Source organism: Folsomia candida, unplaced genomic scaffold (genome assembly GCF_002217175.1).
Source record: "Folsomia candida strain VU population unplaced genomic scaffold, ASM221717v1 Fcan01_Sc015, whole genome shotgun sequence".
NCBI classification, from domain to species: domain Eukaryota; kingdom Metazoa; phylum Arthropoda; class Collembola; order Entomobryomorpha; family Isotomidae; genus Folsomia; species Folsomia candida.
Genome location: NW_019091207.1, coordinates 3737556 through 3752333, shown reverse-complemented (window position 1 = coordinate 3752333; position 14778 = coordinate 3737556). Strand labels below are relative to the sequence as shown.

At 37.4% G+C, this 14778-nt stretch overlaps 3 protein-coding genes across 4 annotated transcripts; 1 reads left to right on the top strand and 2 right to left on the bottom strand.

The window, feature by feature from the left end:
- The first annotated feature begins 29 nt into the window (after positions 1 to 29).
- Positions 30 to 2690, top strand: LOC110856177 (serine/threonine-protein kinase D). The gene is made up of 2 exons (XM_022104644.2): positions 30 to 208; positions 347 to 2690. The coding sequence occupies exon 2, from the start codon at positions 349 to 351 to the stop codon at positions 2344 to 2346; it is 1998 nt and encodes a 665-aa protein (XP_021960336.1). The 5' UTR covers positions 30 to 208; positions 347 to 348; the 3' UTR covers positions 2347 to 2690.
- A 799-nt stretch (positions 2691 to 3489) lies between these two features.
- Positions 3490 to 7486, bottom strand: LOC118437656. Of its 2 annotated transcripts, XR_004836228.1 has the most exons (3): positions 7276 to 7486; positions 6064 to 6782; positions 3490 to 5463 (listed from the first exon to the last, which is right to left on the bottom strand). XR_004836228.1 is itself a non-coding variant. In XM_035856849.1 (2 exons), exons 1-2 carry the CDS (start codon positions 7354 to 7356, stop codon positions 6279 to 6281), a joined length of 585 nt encoding a protein of 194 aa, XP_035712742.1. In that variant the 5' UTR covers positions 7357 to 7486; the 3' UTR covers positions 5930 to 6278. The 2 variants fall into 2 exon arrangements, 1 of the variants encoding a protein (XP_035712742.1); XM_035856849.1 differs by lacking the exon at positions 3490 to 5463 and having other exon boundaries at positions 5930 to 6782.
- Positions 7487 to 10065: 2579 nt separating this feature from the next.
- LOC110856406 (interferon-induced, double-stranded RNA-activated protein kinase) lies at positions 10066 to 13005 on the bottom strand. Its single transcript, XM_022104893.2, has 2 exons — positions 12796 to 13005; positions 10066 to 12613 (listed from the first exon to the last, which is right to left on the bottom strand). The coding sequence occupies exons 1-2, from the start codon at positions 12910 to 12912 to the stop codon at positions 11696 to 11698; spliced, it is 1035 nt and encodes a 344-aa protein (XP_021960585.1). The 5' UTR covers positions 12913 to 13005; the 3' UTR covers positions 10066 to 11695.
- Positions 13006 to 14778: the final 1773 nt, after the last annotated feature.

The following is a 14778-nucleotide window of genomic DNA, read 5'->3' as shown; positions in this document are numbered from 1 at the left end:
TGCACAACGGACAAATTGAGGTGACGATAAGGATATCTCCGTTTAATGTTGAATTGAACATTGATAAGGAACATTGATATGGTGACCAATACGTTGCACTCCTGAGTTTGTGTCATTCAAGCTCAAATTACTGGCATCGCCACGTCGCCAAAATTGACGCAGCAAGGTGCTGCCGTGTCCATCCAACGTACAACCTATTCTGCAGCAGGTAACAGCAATTATCGTGTAGAGAAAGAATAACAAAAGTTGGATTCTTGACACCCAAAAAATGATTTCGATAAAATGCTATTAATTAGGATTTATACTTCTATTAATTTGTAATATTAATCTCTAAATTTTTTGTCAGCCATGACGTCTCCAAATTTGACAGAAGAAGAAACTAAACCAGATCGGCAGAAGATTTTAAGCTACGAATCATTCCTCGGATATGGGAGTTTTGGGATCATTTTAAGAGCTCTCCAGCCATTCGGCCCCCCCATTGCTGTAAAGTTTATCTTTCCGTCGGGCACACGAAGGAGTTCACCTCCCCGTGTTACCGGATATGAAGTGGTGTTGAGCCTTAGGCATGCAAATCTTATGCAAATGTACCGGATAGATCGACAAAATTTGACAAAAAAAGATTTGGAGAAAATTTTTAGTCACTTTAAAGAATCTGAGGACTTATTATTGCTCAAAGATAGAGTTATTGGCACAGCAATTAGATGCGAAGAAGTGCCTACCATTCAAATTCAGATGGAACTCTGCGGTAAGACTCTACGCCATTGGTTGGACGATGACCGTAAAAAGGACGGACAACTTTCTCCTATCCATTTTGATATAATACGAGGTCTCATCGAGGGATTAAGCTACTTGCATGACAGGGACATTATCCACAGGGGTCTGGAACCAGCAAGTATTATGTTTTCAAATCCTGAGTCATCGCTACCAATAAAAATAGGAGGTTTTGCACAATCTACGTTTATTTACGCTGCGAATGAGTTTTCACTTGATATGTTATCCAGCCACGTTGGCACAGTACACTACATGGCTCCGGAATTACGCTTTGGGGTGTATACCAAGCAATCAGATTTTTTCGCGCTTGGATTAATAATCTGGGAAGTAGTACAGTTTGTAGGACCGATGGATTTTGATAAATTAGTTTACGACGAAGAGACAAACTTAATTAAATTCCATGGCTCATTTAGGAAAATGATTATAGGCCTGACGAAGAGGAGGGTTACAGATAGATTTAAAGATTTGACCAGCGTAAGAAATCTTTATGCTATGGGTTCACGTAATCAATGCGGTTTGCAATTAAATATTGACTTTGCATTACCCAAATTCTGTGATAGCCAGGAATCCTTGATGTGCTTGGACGATATGGAAGTAGATTCGATTATTGCAAGCCATCCATCCCATTTCTTTGAGGGGATTACAAATAATAGCAAATTCGACATTATCCTTGGGAGAGGAGCATTTGGATTTGTTCTACGGGATGTTACAAATGAAGGAGACAAAACCGCTGTGAAATTTGTATTCCCTTCTGAAATTGATGAGAAACAGCAAGAACAGGTAGCTAGAGAATTTGATATTGCCAGAATCCTCCCACAACACCCCAATATAGTCCGTACAAGGGGCGTTGAAGAACGGTACTTGACCTCGGAAGAACTACAGAAAATGTTCACCAACATTCTCAACGATTCCATGGAAACACTACTTGTGGAAAACTATATTCGAAGGGCGAAGCGATATGAAACTATCAAAGTCGTATGCATTCGAATGGATCTTTGTGGGGAAAGTTTACGCTCGTGGCTCAGAGTGCGGCACAATTTGGATGACCTAAATATTCAACAAATTCAGCAATTTGAAATAATAACTGGAATCATCAGAGGGCTAAAGCATCTCCATGAGAATAAAATCATGCACCGTGATATTAAGCCAGAGAACATAATGTTTTCAAAAGTTGGTTTTGTTGTCCCGGTAAAACTTGGGGATTTCGGATTATCTCGCAAGATATATGATGACGGGACGGAATCTAATTCTCTTACGTGCAACGTGGGAGCGAGAAGCTACATGGCATCTGAAGTTCGCTCTGGTATATATGATAAACAGGCAGATATCTTTTCTCTGGGGTTGGTTATGTGGGAAGTTTTGCAGGGGATTAGTAGGCATGATTTTAACAGATTAGTATTGGACGGTGAAGAAGAGCTAGTTGAGGACCACCCAATTATGGTGGGGATCAAGCAAATTATAATTTCCTTGACTAAAAGAAAACCTAAAGATAGAACTAAAACGTTGGATGAGCTTGACCCTGCTGTCAAATTTTGGAAGGAAAACATTAAAAGAACTACCTATCATAACAAGTAGGCGAATGAATTTTGATTTTTGCGTTATTAACTATAGTTTATTGTTACTTAATTTATATTAAAAACTTACCGCACAGAGATGTTTAGATTCGGTTTAGCAGTATTTGTTAGAAAACTATCAAGTTTATGCAATTTTGAGCTTATATATAAAAATGTACGAAAAATATTATGAGTATTAGTATTATATACGTCATAGTGTAGTTTGTCTAAAATTATGAGATTATTTTGTATCCCTTTAACCATGCTGACACATTGTATTAAAACCTACAGTGCAGACTCCAGCCCGAGTCAGGGACTCTGTCCCTGACTCCCTGAGTCCTAGCTGTTTCTAAATTTTTCTCCGAATTGACCGACATAATATTACCATTTTGAACTTCCAAAGCTATATTTGCTATCAAGAAGTGGTTTTTAGTCTTCGTACCAATTTCAGATGGAAAAAATTAAAATTAAAAAATGCTATGGGTCACCGTCCAGGGTCACTCTGGTTGCTCACTTTTAGCTTCACTTTTAGCTGAGAAGCCATTAGGTATGACCATGCTGGATTTAATGTTTTTAAAGTAATTTCTAAAAATCGGTATGGGTCACCCCATAGGGTCGCTCCAGATAAGAATTTTACAAATTTCATGGCATATTCTTCTATTAAGACCCATTAGCAAACTCTCTACCTAATTTCAGCTTGTTATGGCGATTTTGAAAAATCAGTGCGGGTCACCCCATAGAGTCCCTCAAAATGAAAAAATTTTCCAACTTGAAGTCATTTTTATTTCTTAGTAGCCATTAGCAACCTCTGTACCCAATTTCAGCCTTCTACGTCAATTTTGAAACTTTGGTGCATAATACCCCAACCACTCCGATGACCCCCACCGGTCAACCACTTGACTGATTTCGCCCATCTTCGAACTCGTTTCCTAACTTCGTCCAATATGCATATGGTAAAAATTTCAAGTCGATCGGTTCAGCCGTTTTGGCTCTATCGTGCCGGACAGACGGACGGACATGACGGTTACATAAGCCCTGACTCGGGCTAACAAATTTATATTATTACACAATTTTCGTAAATTATTTCTCGCGAATGCTTACGAAGTAATACAACTGTTTTCAAACGTCTAAATATGTGAATAAAATTCTTTATGTATATATTGAAATGAAATTATATAAAAATAGCGGTTGATATTACCTTTTTTAACCTTAAATGGTTAATGCTGGGCTTCCTAAAGGAGAATTATGCAATCCTTAAGGAGGACGATTCCCGTTTTCCTGAATAAATATCCTTAAAGATTTTGTTAAGGACAGCGAAATTATTCTAACATGAACAATGTCAATTTTGCCTCATTGTGGGAGGAGGGCAAAACTCACTCATATAAGTATTTGTCATAGTGACGTAGCAAAAGGGTTTTTACTCCTTCGTAAATCGTGTGTCGCAGTCAAGGAAGGAGAGTGAGACTGAGTAGTAGAAGGTCGAAACTTGTCGGCGCCCGATTTCGATCTCCTTTGGATATGTTGTAGTACTATATGAGTGTAGAAAAAGTGAAGGAGGGTTAGACTCCATGAGCCCATTTACGCCCGCCACACCCCCTCAAAGGCGCCCAAACCCCCAGAGTTGCCGCACTAAATTTATCGCCAAAAATCGAGTTTTGGTTAAATTTTCAAGAAATTCACATTTTTGTGATTTTGAGCGGGGAGCTAAAATTTAAGTTGACATTGGGATGAGCATAAGTTCCACCGTTAGATATGGCAATAGCCACTCCAAAGAAGGCGAGAAGCAGGCACAAGCACGTGGACGATGCCATCAGACCGATCGGGAGGGCAGAGTGGAGCACGTGGTCGAACTGTTTCGAAATCCAGGCGAGTCGGAGAAGTCGGTCATCCAGATTGATCGGGGACTGAAGCGGGCAGCAAAATTTACAAGCAGAGTTTTTGGGAAAGATATACATAATGTTCTTGCACGTACGAATATAAATATGGTCTTAAAAATAATAAAATCCCTGGAAACTGCTTCTTCCAACAATGGAACGGTTTTTCACGATACACTCGGATTGTGTAGTGAGTTAAATCCATCTTAAAATCAAGTCAAAAGCTAGGCTCACGTGACACTTATCTTTACGTTGAACGACCCTTTTAAATATTGGCGGCAAAGTTCGATTTTCGAACTTTATTTTTGACCATGTTAGTTTGAACGAACAACTGTTTAGAAACAACATTTACTGTGCACTTGCGAAGATGCGCAACATTCAGCAAGTTTTGGGTGCCACAAGTTTGCAAAAAAGCTCACCTGCTCTCGCATGGCACATCGTCTGCTGGAAAACGGATCGTTTCGCGAAAGTGTGGCATTCGAAAACTTTCTGAAATTGTCAACGTCTGCGCAATCGCTGTACGAAATATTGATTCTGAAGAGATGTTCTTTCAAACTAGCATGGTAAACAAATAATCTAGGCTGAACATGGTTTGCCGCCCCATTGCCTCCATGATTTGTTCCGTACATAAAATTCCAAAAATTTAAAAACACTCAAAATAAGTATACACTTTACTAAACCTCATTTTGAAAATTAGATGCACTCCGAAATTTATGTTAAGCAAGTTACCCTGGATTTAGGTGAGTTTGTGTACTATAAGATTTAGAGTGTTTTTACTTTTCAAAAGGGTAACACTATTTTTAAAGAGTGCGCAAAGAAATTAATTCATTTTAAATTTAGCACATTCCTTCATCTTGTTCAATTTTTCAAGAAAATTGTGTACAAATCGTTTCAAATCAGTGCCACCAGGGAACAACAATTTATCCGCGGTTAATTGGTCAATCAGCTTCCCATTGTAGGACGACGTGATGATGAGCAATGCATTTCCCGCGGCCTGAATTCCCGGGAGAAGGTCAAATGTCTCCACCACGTGGCCAAACATTTTGAGCGGATTGTTTAAATTACAATTAAAATTGGAATGCGTGTAAGTTCCACTGTTCGCGAGACCAATTTCCAGAGGAGAAAGTAGGCAGACGCAAGTTGCCGTAGTCATCAGGCCGATCGGGAGAGCGGAGTGGAGCACGTGGTCAAACTCTTTAGAAATCCAGGCTAGTCGATCAAGTCTATCATCCAAATATGTCGGGGATTGGAGCGGGAAGCAGAACCTAGGAAATTTGGAGGAAATGAAATGTTAACAAATTATTTTTACTAAATTAATTCAACTCGTTTAGGTAAAACTTTGTAAGGAAAATTTATTTTAATTTTTGACTCTAAAATTTGAGTAGGTAATCTAAAATCTGGCTTCAATTATTAGCGTACTTTTTCAATAGTACTTTTGTCCTGGCAAATCCGTTATATTTTTCCAAAATGTTCAGGTTTCCTATTGTTAATTGAATATATAAACATGCAAGGATTTTTGAAAAATATCGACTGTAAACGTATGTATGTGTTTCTACAGTTCGGAGCAAGAATGAGACCGAATTGAAGACAAAAATGTAGTAAAATCAAGAAATTTGAAAGTATGTAGATCGCGTTCCCGAAAAGTTCATTGGTCTTTAATCAGAATCGAAGTAAATTTGTGATTTGACTCACAAAATTTTCATAAACAACAAAGAAGCATATCGAGTAAAGGTACGGTAAAAGTATTCATAATTTTGATTATAGAAAAAAATACAAAATTGAACGAATAAGTCGTGACTAAAGAATTCAACAAGATTAATGAAATCAATCAAATACTTGATTGCATTTTTTTAACATACACGTACTCGCCAAGGTCCCGGGATGGTTAAGTCGTGGTAGGATGTACATCGAGACCACATCCCGCCTTGGATCTCCACCTCTCGACACGATTAGTTCTCTCAATGCCCCCGTCAGTCCCGCTTGAATCACCGCTGTTACACTGAATCCGGTCTTTTTTGAAATAGTTTTCAGCAGATTTAAGTCAATGTGCGTACTCGCTCTTGTTATTTGGACACCAAGCTCACGCTTGCGACAAATTGGCGAATCTGGCGGCGAAATTCTTTGCGAGTTTATTCCCCTCAAAAAGTAGTATACGGGTTGCCTCGGAGTAATAAAAATGAGCTGAAAGAAGTAGCAAATTTTTTGCCACGTGGTTAACTCGAACTTTTTCCTGATACTTTTTAAGAGTTGGGCAATATTTTCGTCCATGGCGGGATCCGGGTCGCATAATTCCCGCATTGTGGAGATAAAGGAGAGACCGGCACTCGATCGTGTGATGGACGCGGATCACGATGGCGGAACTCGTGCTGTACTTGGCGTGGGTGTAGTTCGGCAGTGAAATAATTTCCCATAGGGGTTGACCCACCAGAAATCTTTTGGAGATTTGGGAATTCAAAAATTCTGCTAGTTTGGCGGGATCTGATTCTTTATTTAGTTTGATGTGATTGTGAAGGTTGAAATTGTCACATTTCTTACAAAAATACACGTTCGTCCAGCGTGTGATGGTGCAGGTCGACTTGAAATGCTGTATGAAGAAATAAATCAGGTTAACAAATCCAGCTTTACAAACAGATTTAAATATGTAAGTAGATTTTTAACATCCAATCGACACAATAATTTAAACAACGCTTGCCAAAATTGTTTGCATCCCATGAATTTTAAAATCGGAAAGTTAATAATTGACAGATTTTTAAGAACCTTACGCTATTGGTCAAAGCCTTAGATGACTTGTTAAATAAAAAAATAAATACAATGAATATTTAAAAAAATTTACAGTATTTTTCGAAAAATAAATAAATTTATAAAATAATATGTTGACTTGAGTCCGCCAAATTTTGGGATTCACACAGGCCAAAATGCAAAGTATGTTTTTATGCAGAAACCCAAAATCTGTCATTTTACTGCAAAATTTGTCATTTAAAAAAAAATTTTTTAGTGGAAGTATAGTTTTAACTAAAACTTAAAGCAGTTACATAAGTAAACAAAATTGTAATTAATTCCTGTGACAAACTACTCACGTTTCCAAACGCTTTCTCCACTCTAGCCACGAGGTGGTCAAAGTACACCAGTAATTGCAGCAAGTGGCCGATTGTATACATCGTCCCAGGCCCACGAACAATCGTTCAGACTTAAGGGGCCGGATAATTCTTTTTTCCAGGTCGACAACCAGACCACAATATTTCTGTAGATCGCGAGTGGAAAAAGTACACAAATCAGGAAGAGTGGGAGGATAAAGTACGTTACAAAAACGATGGAAACCATCAGTAAAATTTTCCTAAAATTTAAAGTCATTTTAAGAAAACTTAAGAGATGTGCATTCAACGCGAATCGGATAAGAACTGGGGAAAATTTAAGTGCATTGATAAATAGAGTAGATCGATCTTCAACACGTAGTCAAAGATTAACCTTAAACTGACCCAGGCTAAGTGCATTGATTACCGAAAAGAATGGAAATTGGGTCGAATTACGCAACTTACTTAAAGCGATTGACACATTGTGATACATAAGTGCAATTATTTGCGACAAAGAGCACGACGGAGATGGGTACATAAAATTGAGGGCAGCAGTTTGTCTTAATTTTCGTCCAAAACTTGCTTTAGTGGATTTCCTGAAGAATTTGAGTGAATTTTCATACATTTTGATACATAATATGTAAAAATATAAAAATGCATACATAATATGCGTTTGCATATTTTTGCAAATCCTGAGTACAACTCAAGATTTGTAATGTTAAGCGTACATGTAAGTATGCCTTTTTTGAAAATCCATACAAATGCACATATATGCGGAAGTATTCGCAGTTACAATAAATACGTGTTTCAAATGATTTATTCTTCCAAGCCACGTAAATATGTATTTAATTTATTATCAATAAACAAATATTTGCATTTACTGCAGAAATTTTGAACTACTTAAATTTCAACATTAGTTTTGATTTTGCTTAATGATTAGTTGATCAGTTTAATTAAGTAGCGCAAGCTACTTTATGCGATGACTTAGTTAGTCTGTCTGTCTGTCCGTCTGTAGGCCTGTCAACACGATAACAGGAGAACGGATCGAGATAATCGAAATCGGTTTTCGCCATCGTACGTATGACCCTAGGGGGAGGATCTCTTAAGCTTTTGGGGCCCGCCGGACCACACCCCCTTTGCGCCAGTGGGTGTGGTTGGGGCAAAATGAGATTTTAAGAAAAATTGAATCCATGAATGAAGGGCAGCTAAATTAAGTGTTCCCCAGTTGTGTCACACCCCCTCGCGCCCAGTGGGTATGGTTTGGGAGCAGTGGGTGTGTTTGGGGCAAAATGAGATTTTTACAAAAATTAAATCTATGAATGAAGGGCAGTTAAATTAAGTGTTCCCCAGTTGTGTCACACCCCCTCGCGCCCAGTGGGTATGGTTGGGGAGCAGTGGGTGTGGTTGGGGAGCAGTGGGTGTGGTTGGGACAAAATGAGATTTTTACAAAAATTGATTCTATGGATGAAGGGCAGTTAAACTTAGTGTTCCCAAGTTGTGCCACACGCTCGCGAGCAGGGAGTGTGGGTGGGGCAAAATGAGATTTTTTCAAAAATTAAATACACGTGTTATACAGTTAGTTATCCTAGTTATACACGTGTCCCATGTTAATGACAACAAAATTTCACTTGTATTACACGGGTTTGTGCTGCTAGGGTGTAGATGAAATAGAGTTGAGTTAAATATTACCGAATTGTGCCACATCATCTGGCACTCGGGGGGTGTGGTTGGGGCAAAATAAGATTAATACGAATATTTAGTCTAGCACGTATCACATATCAAACAGTAAGATTGATTATTTAATTAGAATTAATTAGGAAACTGTAAAATGCATGGTTTTTCAGAGTGGCAAGATAGAATGAGGAAATCGCAATTATTTCGTTATTTTTAAACAATTCAGATTGTGCAATCTTCGTTTGAGTTATTTTGTGTCGCATTTTCAGCATTCTTTCGCTACTTGGGTACAATGCGTTGCCGCAGTTTATTGACTGTAAATATGCCTTCATGACCTTGCGGTGACATTAGATGCAGAATTTTGTGCATCTGTGAAAGTGCTAAAGAATATACACACTCTTAAACAAATCGTTACCAGAATGAATACCACGCGGAGTACATATATCACTCTACCGCTCTGGTATTCTTTTGGGTACTGGGCGGGATTGATTTGGGTTAATACCAAGCGAGTATTCATTTACAACAATAGCGTAATATTATTATTACTCCGTCTCGAATGTACTCGTTACTGCTCGGTATTCTTTGAATACAACGTTGTAATAATGTTATTACTGCATGGATTCAATGTAGTATGCTTTATGGTAATGATTTTCAAGTATTCGTTACTCACTGGTAATAAGGTTTTGCTACAACTGGTAATATAATTTATATATTTTTATTGAATATATTCTAACAATTAATCGACAATGGATCATTAATGGCATACATTCTGACAAAAAAATAATGAAAACGATTTAAAATATTAATATTCATAAATAATGCTTAAGTACTGAATGAAGTGTGTCGCTTTTACAATTTTTTTGCAAATTCCATTCAGTCATAAATTATTAGTTGAGTATTTTATGATACAAAATGATTCACCCCTTGAGCTCAACCAATTTTGCGACGAATTCGTTGATAAGTGTTGTCGCGGCTGCATTATCTACCAATGATTTTGTGTTGCAATTGGCGACAAGCTTACACAATTCAACATTTCGGCTAATATGCATCTCTAAGATCTATTAAGCGCAAATGAGTTCTATATTGTAAATATGTATCAATATACATATCTAACACATCTTCATATGTATATTTGCAAAATTAAATTGTTATTTCTACCTGTTTGAAAAAAAAATCTACCTCACCAGCTGAATCCGATAATAGAGATGCAGGTGAAAGTCTGGACAAACGAGTTTTTCACTGCCACAAAAATGAGGCTGACAGAAATAAGAAAAAATTGCAGGACAATTTTACTGCTAGAAGGACCTCTAAATTCACAATCTACCGCAGTATTGGAAGGTATGAGGAGGAAACTGAAGCAAGATTGAAACACATTAAAGGCCACACCCCCATGAAATCTTCCCCCAAACAGGTATGCTGCCTTTTCATTGCTTTTAACATGCATTTTGCCATATCCGTATGAAATTCTGGCCGATAGTTGGAAGTAGATCCTTCTACTGTTTTCCGTGTTGAAGCCCATGAACTAGGCTTCACTGCTCACACAAAGAAGAAATTTCCTAAATATTCTAAAGATAATGGAAAATGAACAAAAACTGTTTTCCGGGAGACAATTTTTTCAAGCAATAGATCATAATGAAGTGGATCGTGGACATAAATTAAATAAAATAACAAAATCTCCCAAAAATGCTTCATTTTTCTAGCCAAGAATGAGTTTGGGAATATTTTGGAACCCCACAAATCAGGGGGGTCTCTGACCACAACGTGTGCTTACAGGAGTTTCTAAAAAATACTGTATTACACTTAACCAATAAGCATCCAAAAACATGAGGGGCCTAATTCTTGCCGGACTTATCAACGCGGCATTAAACCAAAATTGTGACCATGTACTTGGAAGAGAAAAACGATAAATATGCTCTCAAAATAAAAAGCCACCAAATTTCTCCCAACCTCGTGGGATTGGAAAGTTTCGGTCTGCCCGCAAACAATCATACTCCATCCGAGGTCAGGAGGCAAAAAATTTGCAATCTTTCAAACTAATTTGAATACAATTGAGAAAACTGTGGCGGGAAAAGTGGGAAAAGACCGAATCTCTGATGTCCCTAAAATAATATGCTAAATCGGATACGAATGAACCCTATAAGTATTGAGTAGCGTCACTAACTGTTAGAAACATTACGGAGTCAGGATAAATTTAGCATTTTAGTTTGTTCCAAGTAATCTTAATACTAGATGATTTTTAAAAGTGTTAATTTACTTCTGACACATGCTATAAATAACGGGTTAAATAATACAACAAATCTGATTTACTTATTTTATTATGCTCCACAAACATGCATGTAGATATATACATATCTGCCTACTACATACCTATGTATGCATGTACAATTGTATGTGGAAATATTGACAAATGTTTGACATAACCTACATCACGTTTTTAACTGTAGTGTATTCACGAATTTAAATAAATATGTGTGAATGCAAGTAAAATACATTTACGTGCGTTCTTTGCGCGTTAAATGTTTGGGTTCATTATTATTCATACCGTAGTATTTTGTTATATGTCAGTGTGTACTTACTCTACTGCTATTCTGTTTATTTCCAATTTTCAGTAAGATGACTGGCATCTAAATTTTCTGTAAAATGATTTTCGCCGTCAATCTCCATGGAATAATTGCACCTAATGTCCTTCAAAGTATGTTTGGTTCCTTTGATGAGTGCATTGTGTAAAATAGCATTTGTAATTGTGCATGAATCAGAATATTTGTCCAGATACAAGCATATCTGGCCGTATTGCTTGAAAAAATTCATCATGTCCCTTAATTCTGTCTTGTAGACGTCTTTTAGTTAGCCTAATAATCAAATGTTCCCATTTTCTAAACCACCAATATGAACGCTTAACAAGATTAGTTCTTGAATCATGAACCAGCCTGTGGAACATTGACCTTGTGTCATTCTGCTTGATTATTTGTAGAACCTCCCACGACACTAAGCCAAAAGAGTACAAATCTGCGGAGATACCGTAATTCACAAAATTAGCTTCAGGTGCACGATATATGACATTTCCTACTTCCGGGGTTAGTGTCTTGGTCTTAGTTTGCTCGCTATGGATCTGTCGACATTGGCCAAAATCTCCCACTTTAACCGGAAATGCAAAATCTTCACCCATTAGCGAAAAGGAAAACATAATATTTTCCGGGCGAAAGTCTCGATGCATGATTTTATAGCTATGCAGATATTTAAGCCCTTCATACATGTCCTTCACAATTTGATTTCGAACCGAATGCAATTTTGGATCGTCACTCTCATCATGAATGTTCAACCATTGTCGCAACGTATTACCGCATAACTCCATTTGAATGCAGAGCGTTGGAATTTGTGTTCTACGTTGTGCCCGACGAAAATAGGTGTGTAGGTCATCAAGAACGTCGTAATTGTTTTGGAGGCATGGTATCTTTTGCAAGACGTCAACATCCTCCACAGTGAAAGGTGTGTCGGTTGATTTCAATATTTCAACTAAATTTTCGTGTTTCTTCCCCTTCATTAGCCTATATTCTCGGGAGAGACGACGCCTATCGGCTTCGTCCTGTTGATGCGTCTCGGATTCTTGCATTTGATTGTTTACGTCCATAAATATGACTTTGACAGCGGAAAGGTTAACCTGTCCACTGACCTAAAGTAAAACGATGAATTTTTTTTATCTGCATATTTACGAAGGATGCAAAGTTGCACCTTGTTACATAAGTAATTGGACGTATTGAGTTACACGAAGATTAGCAAATTTCGCGTCTACGAATTATTTACTGAATAATATTTTCGACTTAATACGTGTAACAAACAAAAACTTAAAATTACCGCCTTGAAAACGTAACCGAACGACCCGGAGCCAAGGAAAGTTTCCAACGTGAGATAATCAAACCAAGATGCAATTGATTCTACAGGAATATCGGGATCCACTTCCATCGCGTCCATCTCGTATTAAGCAATATTTTAAAATATGTATGTAGTTTTTACGTGCAGGGAACTTGAGAGTCACCGTACTTCAAGACTGAATTCAATTTTAACTGCGAATTTACATCACTGGCATCATCATGGTGTACAATTTGGGTTAGCAACAAGATAAGATATGTCCGTAGGCATCAAATGTATGCGAGATAAGCTTTATAATTCCAGATATGGAGTTAAGCGAGGACAGACATAGGCGATTTGGAGTAAGCGAGAAGTTATTGTGTAATGTTTGGCGTTGGTAAACTTCATGAGCCAATTTCGCAGCTTTGAAAAACCTCCGGCACAAATATGGACAGAGACATATGTACATACTTACATATATTTGTATGTGCTTGTGCATACGTAGGTGTGTTGGAGAGCCATACATACATGTGTGTTTGTACATAAATATGTATGTATGGGTATAAGAATGTGTATTAGTGGAAATTGTAGCCTATGTTCTATCACACTCTGTTGATGGCAATTTATGCCAAACATCTCCATTTTTAAGCATTTTATCGACAACATTTCGATGAAATCGTCAATAAAGCGTCAATAAAACCTCGATAAATGTAACGTCGTTGCCGTCGTCGAGTAACGCCAAGTACTTTTTTGAAAAATAGATGGTATTTCGACAAAACGTCGACAAAAGTGTCGGCATAGACTGTGTAGTCAAAGTAAGATGAAATTAATAACGACGTGCAATCAATAAAACATCAATTTTTATACAACATATCCTTAAGTTTAAATTAGATCAAAAAACATCTGCCCAAGTTATCATTAGGATAAAGCGCCTAGATAGTTGTGGTCAAAGTGTGGTTGATACCCAGGAAGTTAAAAATGGTACTAAGAGTCTCAAATTTTGGTATAATATGATAAACATATTTGACGTCGAATCCTGAAAATTTCATGGTTCTTCAATGGAAGGTAAATTTCCTATACAAATTGAAAGCGGGAAAAACGGGAAACGAGTTTTCCCTAAGAACTAAAATTTGTTCGACAAAGATTCAGAGAAGGCTTGACTAAATTTCAACGGAGAAGGCTGTGGCCGTGCAAAAATTAAAACATACATAAAAATGTATGGAGAATCCGAAAATGTTAACTTCAATTAACCACCATTTGAAAAAACCATCATATCGACCCCCCAAAGGTTAAAAACGATTGAATCGTTTTTTGAAAATTCTCCATCCACGGCGGTGCCTGATGCGTCCCTGAAGTCAAAGATTGATACGAACTATTTATATCATATTAAACCTCATAAATTGTGGGTCAAAGGGTATGTAAAGAAATCTCTACAAAAACATACGGAAGGTCAAGAAAAAATGGTGAACGCAATACTTCCCAAGCCTCAACAAAATTTTACCAGAACAGTTGCTCATTGCCAATGAGGCATATTTTAGGATATGTTCCATTCCACGTTGCACCAATTTTTTCTAACTAAATATAAAAATTTGCAAGCAAAATTTCGGGTGCAATCGTAAATGCAGCATAGCTATTTTAGAATTACATGCAACCACCCCCTTTTAAAAATTGAGGAAGGAAACTGGAAAAAATGAGAAAGGCTATGTACACTCGGTAACATAAGAATTAGACGTATACTTGCATTTGACAATCGGCTTCCCCCTGGAATATGAACATTATGATGCATCAAAAGTTTCGAAATTCGAAAATTAGCGGGTTTTTGACCTACATATAAATCATTAAAAAACTCATGGTTCCCGCACTTTTACTTCTGAGTGAGTTTACGGGATTCCGACTGGTCCAAAGCGGAATCAAATCACAGAATGTTCTAGTTTTTTTCCACCTAATTGCTAATTTTTCACAGAATTTGTTGGTGCATTTAGTTTCTTA

Bases quoted from the DNA above. Each gene is read 5' to 3' on its own strand.
- LOC118437656 (XM_035856849.1), bottom strand. From the start codon at position 7,356: ATGTATACAATCGGCCACTTGCTGCAATTACTGGTGTACTTTGACCAC. The intron at 6,783-7,275 runs GTGAGTAGTTTG...TTCTTCATACAG, and splicing joins TGGAGAAAGCGTTTGGAAAC to CATTTCAAGTCGACCTGCAC.
- LOC110856406 (XM_022104893.2), bottom strand. From the start codon at position 12,912: ATGGACGCGATGGAAGTGGATCCCGATATTCCTGTAGAATCAATTGCA. The intron at 12,614-12,795 runs GTAATTTTAAGT...GTTTTACTTTAG, and splicing joins TCGGTTACGTTTTCAAGGCG to GTCAGTGGACAGGTTAACCT.
- LOC110856177 (XM_022104644.2), top strand. From the start codon at position 349: ATGACGTCTCCAAATTTGACAGAAGAAGAAACTAAACCAGATCGGCAG.